Source organism: Cyprinodon variegatus, unplaced genomic scaffold, assembly GCF_000732505.1.
Source record: "Cyprinodon variegatus isolate N-32 unplaced genomic scaffold, C_variegatus-1.0 Scaffold1885, whole genome shotgun sequence".
Taxonomy (NCBI): Eukaryota; Metazoa; Chordata; class Actinopteri; order Cyprinodontiformes; family Cyprinodontidae; genus Cyprinodon; species Cyprinodon variegatus.
In genome coordinates, this window is record NW_015152338.1 from 19,737 (window position 1) to 27,623 (window position 7,887).

At 42.9% G+C, this 7,887-nt stretch overlaps 1 protein-coding gene across 7 annotated transcripts in view; it reads left to right on the plus strand.

The window, feature by feature from the left end:
- LOC107104794 (SWI/SNF-related matrix-associated actin-dependent regulator of chromatin subfamily E member 1-like) overlaps nucleotides 1–5,897 on the plus strand; it is a 19,058-nt gene extending 13,161 nt beyond the window's left edge. For 5 of the 7 annotated variants that reach the window (XM_015404888.1, XM_015404889.1, XM_015404883.1 and 2 more), the window contains 6 exons: nucleotides 660–791; nucleotides 2,061–2,232; nucleotides 2,342–2,514; nucleotides 2,602–2,703; nucleotides 5,189–5,420; nucleotides 5,490–5,897. In XM_015404888.1, the coding sequence (XP_015260374.1) occupies nucleotides 660–791; nucleotides 2,061–2,232; nucleotides 2,342–2,514; nucleotides 2,602–2,703; nucleotides 5,189–5,420; nucleotides 5,490–5,824 (1,146 nt within the window). In that variant the 3' untranslated portion in view covers nucleotides 5,825–5,897. The remainder of the gene's footprint in view (nucleotides 1–659; nucleotides 792–2,060; nucleotides 2,233–2,341; nucleotides 2,515–2,601; nucleotides 2,704–5,188; nucleotides 5,421–5,489) is intronic. The other 2 variants (XM_015404885.1, XM_015404887.1) reach the window with 2 other exon arrangements.
- Nucleotides 5,898–7,887: the final 1,990 nt, after the last annotated feature.

Here is a 7,887-nt window from a genome sequence, read left to right on the forward strand (position 1 = left end):
GAAGTCAATGTCACAAATACAAGATAATACTATTAATATAATGTGACTTTTCTAGAGAATCATTATACATAGTTATTTTATTCAGGGTTTCCACAGTCTGACATCATTTCAGAATTCCTTAACTTTAACTGACTCAGGATTAGTTTTCCCTGACAAAATAAATGCAGCCGTTTGTCGTTTTGGCAACTACATCAAAATTACCGTCTTCTGGCGGAAAATCACTCAGCCTTTTTCAAATTACGCGAGAATGTGTACGAAACAACAAAAATGCTTCTTGGTCGTTTTCATCAAATGTCGGTGATTTTAAAGTAATTTTGAGTGATAAATAAACATTTTGTGCAATCATTGCCCGGCGGGCAAACGCAATGAAATTTGTACTCTCCCGACAATAAAAACTGCTTGCCCCGGGCGATCGGGTCATGGTTAACATCGAGTCCTGGGTGCCTTTCTTCCTGCTTCTGCGTATTTCTGATGAAATTGTAATTTATTGAGATCAACTTGTAGATCTATTTACTTGGACAGATCTTTCAGCAGAGATTTAGAGTAAAAACACTAGTTCAGTTCCTTTCCTTGGTTTCCCTCCTGTGTTTTCTCGCTTCCTTGTAAGCTGCTGTGATCTGATGGTCTGTGTCTGTCTGCATCTTTCATACCGACTGAAGGTATGGGACCAGGTGAAGGCCTCCAACCCAGACCTGAAGCTGTGGGAGATCGGGAAGATCATTGGAGGAATGTGGCGGGACCTGACCGACGAGGAGAAGCAGGACTACCTGAATGAGTACGAAGCTGAAAAGGTGAGCTGCTGCTGCCAGGAGGCCGTGCACAGCGCGGGAAACGTTTAGGGTCACATGATCGCCTGACCGAACTGGAACAGAACTGCTTGTTTTAATAACTTGCTGCAGAAATAGGCTGCAGTCTGCATAGAACCTTTGCTGTACTGCAGACCAACAGGATAACAGGAAAACTGTAGAAGGAATACAAAAACATTCAAAGCCAGTTTCTCTGATGCAAAGCCTAAAGGCTGATTTATACTTCCATACTAGGTCGTCTGCGTAGGTGTCGCGGTGAATGCAGAGACGTCCCAGCCTCCTCCGTAGGCACTCTGCTGTCACCTCTAACAAATTGTAGGTGCAGCAGACAGGTTAGCCTGGTTAGGAGGGGCGAGGACTTTGTCGGTTCTCGGTCTTCTTGTGAATTGGAACAGCGCTAGGACTAAGGCTGATGATGTTCACGGGTACATGAGAATGTACAAGTACACATTGACAGGAGTTAGAAGTTTCTTCTCTGTGGAGTAGAGGGACCAAAGATGTGGTCATCTGGTGGCACGTTGTCCCAGTTCCAGACTGTTTGCTGTTTTCTATGATTAAGTCATTGAAATCAGAGTCATCCTCCTGCATCAGTGTGTCGCAGTGAGCTTGTTGCAGGTATGATGCAGACATTTTTGATTTATGCTCCATATTGAAGCGTGGTCTGTACTATGTCTATTACACGCAACATGCAAAAGAGGAAAATCAGGAACTAGCTGTGGGTCTAGGTACGGCCGAGGCGGTGAGGAAGTGGGGGCAAGTTTGTCCGACAACGGAGAAACATGAGGGTGAAAAAGAGCGGGGATTGGTCGCAGCGTTCTTGCGCACTTCGCTCTTCTAGCTGGTCCATCGTCACGAGTCGTTTTCCACAATGGCGGTCATACAAACAAAACAAGTTGGTAAGGTAGCAAACAGGAAATACGTATAGAGTAGAGCGGATGGGGATTTGACCAAGCAGAGGCCTCCTGTCTACAGAAGGGGCGGGGCATATCTGCGTTCACTGCGACACCTACGCAGACGACCTATAGTACGAATCACCTTAAGCTTTCCTTTCACTGGTTCTGTTTGTTATTCAGGCTAATAGTTTAATTGAGTCTTTAAAATCTAGAATGTTCAAAGATGTCAGATATTTCTGTTTGGCCTTTCGGATCGTTCTCAGCGTCTGTATCGCAGCGTTATCCGAATGGAAACCATCTTTTAACTTGTCCGATTTGACAGGTTTGACTTAGTCTCTTTATTTATCCTTCCTGTTTGCAGATCGAGTACACGGACTCTCTGAAAGCTTATCACAACTCTCCAGCTTACTTAGCTTATGTGAACGCTAAGAACCGCGCCGAGGCGGCCATGGAGGAGGAGAGCCGGCAGAGGCAGAGCCGTTTGGAGAAAGGGGAGCCATACATGAGCATTCAGCCTGCTGAAGACCCTGATGGCAAGTTCATCTTCAAAACGCAGAACCGAAAGATCCGGCTGATGAACCGACATGCTGAGAGCTGAGCTGGATGGTGTGACCTGAATGAATCTAGTCTTTGTCTCTGCAGACTACGACGACGGCTTTTCAGTGAAGCACTCTGCAGCCGCTCGCTTCCAGAGGAACCATCGGCTCATCAGCGACATCCTCAGCGAGATCGTCGTCCCCGACGTCCGCTCTGTGGTCACCACCGCCCGCATGCAGGTCCTCAAGAGACAGGTCCAGTCGCTGATGGTGCATCAGGTTGGTTGCCGTTCAGCAGCTGTGTGACTGGGCGGATGATGATGATGATGGCTGCCGCTGAGCCGTCCGTCTCTGGATTTTTTTCAGAGGAAGCTGGAAGCAGAACTTCTGCAGATTGAAGACCGCCACCAAGAAAAGAAACGCCGCTTCCTGGAAACTACTGATTCCTTCAACACTGAGCTGAAGAGGGTAAGAAGCGTCTCACATCGATGCTTGGCTTAGTTTAGTCAAAGGGAAGGCATATTTAATTGTCAAATCATTCTGGTATGGAATTAAATCTGTGTCGCTGGGATTTGAATTAAAAATTCCACTGAAATTTAAATGTTGTATGTTTGTACTTACTGTTTTAGCGTTAGAATATATTCAGAACAATTTTTTGACCTAAACAAAAAGTTCATTGTCATTATTTCTACAGCTGAAATTTCATTTATTTTCTCTTCAAGTTAAAAATTCGCATTACTGTTTCAAAGTGATTACATTTTCAATACTTATTTTTCAGTTTAATTTTTCTGTGTTAAAAAAGTCTGCATATAAAAAAAATTCAACGGTGAGTTTATTACTTTAATTTTTCTGTAGTTGAGTTAGCGTTAGCTTGCGTGACCGGCTCCGTCATGCTGGTTTTCCTTCAGTATGAGCGCCACAAGCGTCACGTCACGTGACTAAGAAACCGTAACGGGATTGGCTGGGTGTTGGACGCCACAATCCATTGCTAATGTCTGTGACCTGAAGTAACCCTTCCCTTTTTACACTGAATTTAAGACAGTGAAATAGAGCCAGTTGAAGGAGGCTAAAAATATTGTTTGAATTTTAAAAGGTTGAATTTTTTTATATGCAGATTTTTTAACACTCAAAAATTAAACTGAAAAATAAGTATTGAAAATGTAATCACTTTGAAATATTAATGTGAATTTTTAGCTTGAAGAGAAAATAAATTAAATTTCAACTGTGTAGAAATAATGACAATGAATTTTTTTTTTAGGTCAAAAATGTGTTCTGAATATATTTTAACACTGAAACATTAAGTACAAACATACAACATTTAAATTTCAGTTAGTGTTGTCACGATACTAAACTTTTCAACTCGATACCGATACTAAGTAAAATATTCGATACTCAATACCCTTTTCGATACCACAAGGATAAAAACAAAGACTAAAATTCAACAGAAATATTTTCATTACTAAAAAAATACAAGAAATAAATAAAAAAAACAATAAGAATAATATTTTGAGGTTATATGCTGTGCACAATATTAAGCAAGCTTGATAAAAAAAATTAAAATTAAGTTTTCCTTCCTTGGCTATGTTTTGCAGACATAACAATGACACTAGACAAACCAGTTAAGAAACAAAAATAATTCTCAGCAGCTGCACCTGTTACAGAAAAAGTCTGAAACTGAAAAATGCACAGAATTATTCAATCACACAGTGTTCAGAAAGTGCATTTTCCACTATTCTGCACTTTAGATGGCTGTGTCGACACTTTTTAAAATGAGTATTGTATCCGGATACGTTTCAGTATCGATACTTTTTTGAGTATCGATACTTTTGACAAAAACCTAATTTCAGTGGCATTTTTAATTCAAATCGTAGCGACACAGATTTACTTCCATATTCTGGCTTTAACATGTATATAAATGGTAATCTTTATCAGATGATATTGTCCCAAAAGTTTAGAAATTTCTATTTAAAAACAAAAATTCTGTCTTAAAATCTGTGTTTTTTTTTCCGTTATCTTCTGCAGGCCAGTTCTACGTCAGCCTGAACACCTAAATTCAGCCAATCAGCATTCAACGGTCATCTGTCAATCAAATGTTTTCGGTCATAGCATCTTGATTCATGTGTCGCAGCTAATATACGCAGCGGTTGAAACCAGAATCCTTTCCTTTCCCATTGAGTTGCGTCCCAGTGTTCACGGGGATGGACGTCTGTGTCTTCGGCAGGCGTAGAGCTAACAGAACTGGCAGCGTTGCGAGGCAAGGGCTCAAACATGTACGGCTGGAAGCCTTCTACACCAAACCAAGCTTCTGCCGCCCTGGCGTCCTCTTCCACAACATCTTCATCCCCGCTTTCCTCCTCTAAATAAAACATGGATGACGGAGGAGACTCATCCACGACCTCCGACACTAAACTCTCCTCCTCTTGCATGTTTCCGCTGTCCATAGCGTTCCTTGACAGCGTCGTTTCTAAGTCACCAATTTAGTGCTAGTAGGTTCACAATGGAAAATTCCATTGCGACCAAGTTGCTAACTGGTTAGCAAGATGCTTCCGACACACCAGCCACAATCGAACTTGCTTGCGAACGTTCCGCCACAACATTCCCACCTCCTAGATACTCGACCAATCACATTCACTTTATCTGGAATTCAGAAATGCAACGGTTGGAACAGCCGCTTCCCTACGACTTTAAAGAAATGTTTCTTGGTGTTTAATCAGGGCAGGAAAGTATGTCGAGGTTTAAAAATATAAAAATCTTTTCTTTGTTTCATTAGAATATTACTTCTTTCAGCCATGTTTATCTGTAGATGTTTGTTAATAAAAAACGTTCTAACTCCTGGATTTGTTTCCACTCTTCCCAATGATGAGACGGAGTGGAATCAAATCCAAACTGGGATTTGACTCCGATGTTCCTCTGAGGAGGAGTTTGGCTGCTGCTGACCGTTCCTTGTCTCCAGCTGTGCAGCCTGAAGGTGGAGGTGGACATGGAGAAGCTGGCAGCAGAGATGGCCGCTGCAGAGGAGGCTGCGAGGCGGCGAGCCGAGGAGCGGGAGCGCGAGGCCGCCGAGCAGGCGGAGAAAGCGGCGCAGCAACAACAGGAGGCCGCTGCTAACAAAGCTGCCGAGCAGAGCGGCGCGGACTCCGCCTCAGGGACCAAAGAGGAAGAGAAGCCCACGCCGATGGAGACGGGTACGGTTCTCTGCACTGGAGCTAAATGTTTGCTTTTATCTGGGAAGTTTCATGTTTTCTTCTGCCCAGCAGACGAAGCGGCGCCTGCAGAGACCCTCTCGGACCAACAGTCCGCTCCCCCTCCTCCGTCTGACCCCCCCTCCCCCCCTTCCGATAACGCAGGCCTCCTCCCCGAGCCCCCAAGGGAGAGCAGCACTCCTGTGAGCAGCGCCCCCAGTGACGACAGCAACAGCATGCCCCCTCCGGTGGATGGAAACCCCGCAGCTACGGCGCCGTCGGACCCCTCAGGGGGACAGGAAGCGGCTAACACTGCAGCTGCAGCGCCCCCTCCTTCTTTGGATGACGTGGCCCCCCCACCACCAATACTTCTCCCTAACCAGAGCAGCCAGCAGTACGACATGTGAGAGTTTAGTTAGAGCTGAGTGTAGCTGTAGAGGTGGAGCCTGGAAACACCGCCATGTAGCCATGGGCTCCCGGGGGCCCCCCCCCCACCCTGCAAACCAAAGGGGCTCATTTACTGCCTGGATCAGCCAATAGAAAAGCTCCCATCCTTCTAGTTTCTTTAAGACGCAGAGCTGCTGCTGTTGCTTTTGTTTTGACAGATCTGCAGGAGGCGACGATGAAACTAAACCTGCCGTTTACTGAGATCTCATTGTTCTAAATGACTCAGCCGACCAGAGGAAACTCTGAGGTGTTTGATCCGTTTCATTGGCATCACCTCCTAACCTTCTGCATGCAGCAACCATCCTCCTGTATTAATGCACATGAGTAGAAACCTTCAGAATGTGGAATAAATCGGCCTCCCTGGAATCTTCTTCCTTTTACCTCTAAAGCTGCCGTAGATGTTTGCTCACCTCTGCTGATTGTTTTTTGTTGCAGAATGACCAGATATGTGCTCCATTATTTACACCCACTACCTTTTATTTGCCCCTTTCTGCTGACATCACCACGTCAGAGAAATCAGTTCATTTATACAACTAAGGACTGATTTCCTACTTCAAATGGACCTTTTTAGTAATATGCCTCTTTTTTTGTACCGTCTGATCTTATTCAAATAAATTTGCTTTTCCCAATGTGTGGATTTTTTTTTTTCCTCTGAAAGTCTAATTATTCTGGATTGTTTGCTGCTGTAAAGCGCTGATGTTTTCAGGGTCATTAAAAATAAATGTCATTAAATAATTTTTTTAATTAGGGCCTTAATTGGCATTAAAATTCATTAAATGTGTTTATTGTGGCATTTAAAAAACATTTATAAAAACAATATCATCAGAGATATATCACACATTCGCGTGGAACCGCTTCCAGTTGATCACAAAGACGTGCGTTCGGAAAGGAAGCTTGAGTCGGAGAAAAGCTAGAGGATGGGGAAGAATGCCAATTTCAACAAAAGGAATTCGGGGAATGACTGCAGCCTGTTGGTGGCATTAAAATTATTTCTAAGAGCATTAAAGGAGAAATAAAAAGAATTAAATTAGAGTTATTCATTCCTGTATAAACCCTGGTTTTAGTGTTTGGAGAAATGGGGCTTTGTGTTACGGCTCTGGGCTTAATGGGGGGGGGGCAGGAAATGAGAGTATGGGGAGAAATTGATTTGAAAATGTTATAAATTCTATGTCAGAAGCTTTTTACATTAGGTTTTTTTGACTAACCTTAAACATTTGTCGTTTTGTGGCGAACACCTGGTCAATACCAGTCTGAAAAATGGGATTTTTTACCTTAATTATATTTGTAGGCCTTACAGTGGCGCTTACTGATGGAGACCTGTTTGTTTTGCGCTGACATGAATTTCCCCGCTGAGAGAAAAGGGGTTTTTCTATCCCATTTTTTTTATCAGGTTGATTAACATTTAGGGAGAAATGTTTTGCTGTTAAATGATTCCAGTATCACAATAAACCCATCGATAGATCTGAGCTTTGGTCTTCAAACTACTACTACAGATTCCGTTTAATGCTGAATAATTTGGATAATGAACGTTTTTGAGAACAATTTTCTAACTCCAGAGGCGCTGATTTTTATTTACGCTATACAGTAACAAGAATAGGACTAAACTTCTCCAGCCCTTTAGGTGGCGCTACAAAGAAAGGTAGAATTGCAGCTAGCAGCAGAAATATGAAACACTTTTTCACATAAAGTAATGATGGACTCCAGGAAAGCAAGCTTTGAAATAAAGCCTAGAGTGAAACATCTACATGTTTGGGGTTAATGAAAAGCAAAACTGAAATAAAATTGTTCAGGTCTAAACCTCCAAATGCTAATTAAGACAAACCAGGGTGTGTTAATAGTGCAAAGATCAATTAAACCATTTTAAAATCATAGCCTGAGAATTTTTCGAGGCACCACTTCCTCTGATTCAAGACGTTGCAGAAAGTTACTGCCTGATCAGAGGAATATAGTCAGGTTCAGAACCAGGACCTGTTTAGCTTCTGAGGTCAAGGAAGGAACTACAGCGAGTCTGTAGAGAAAAACT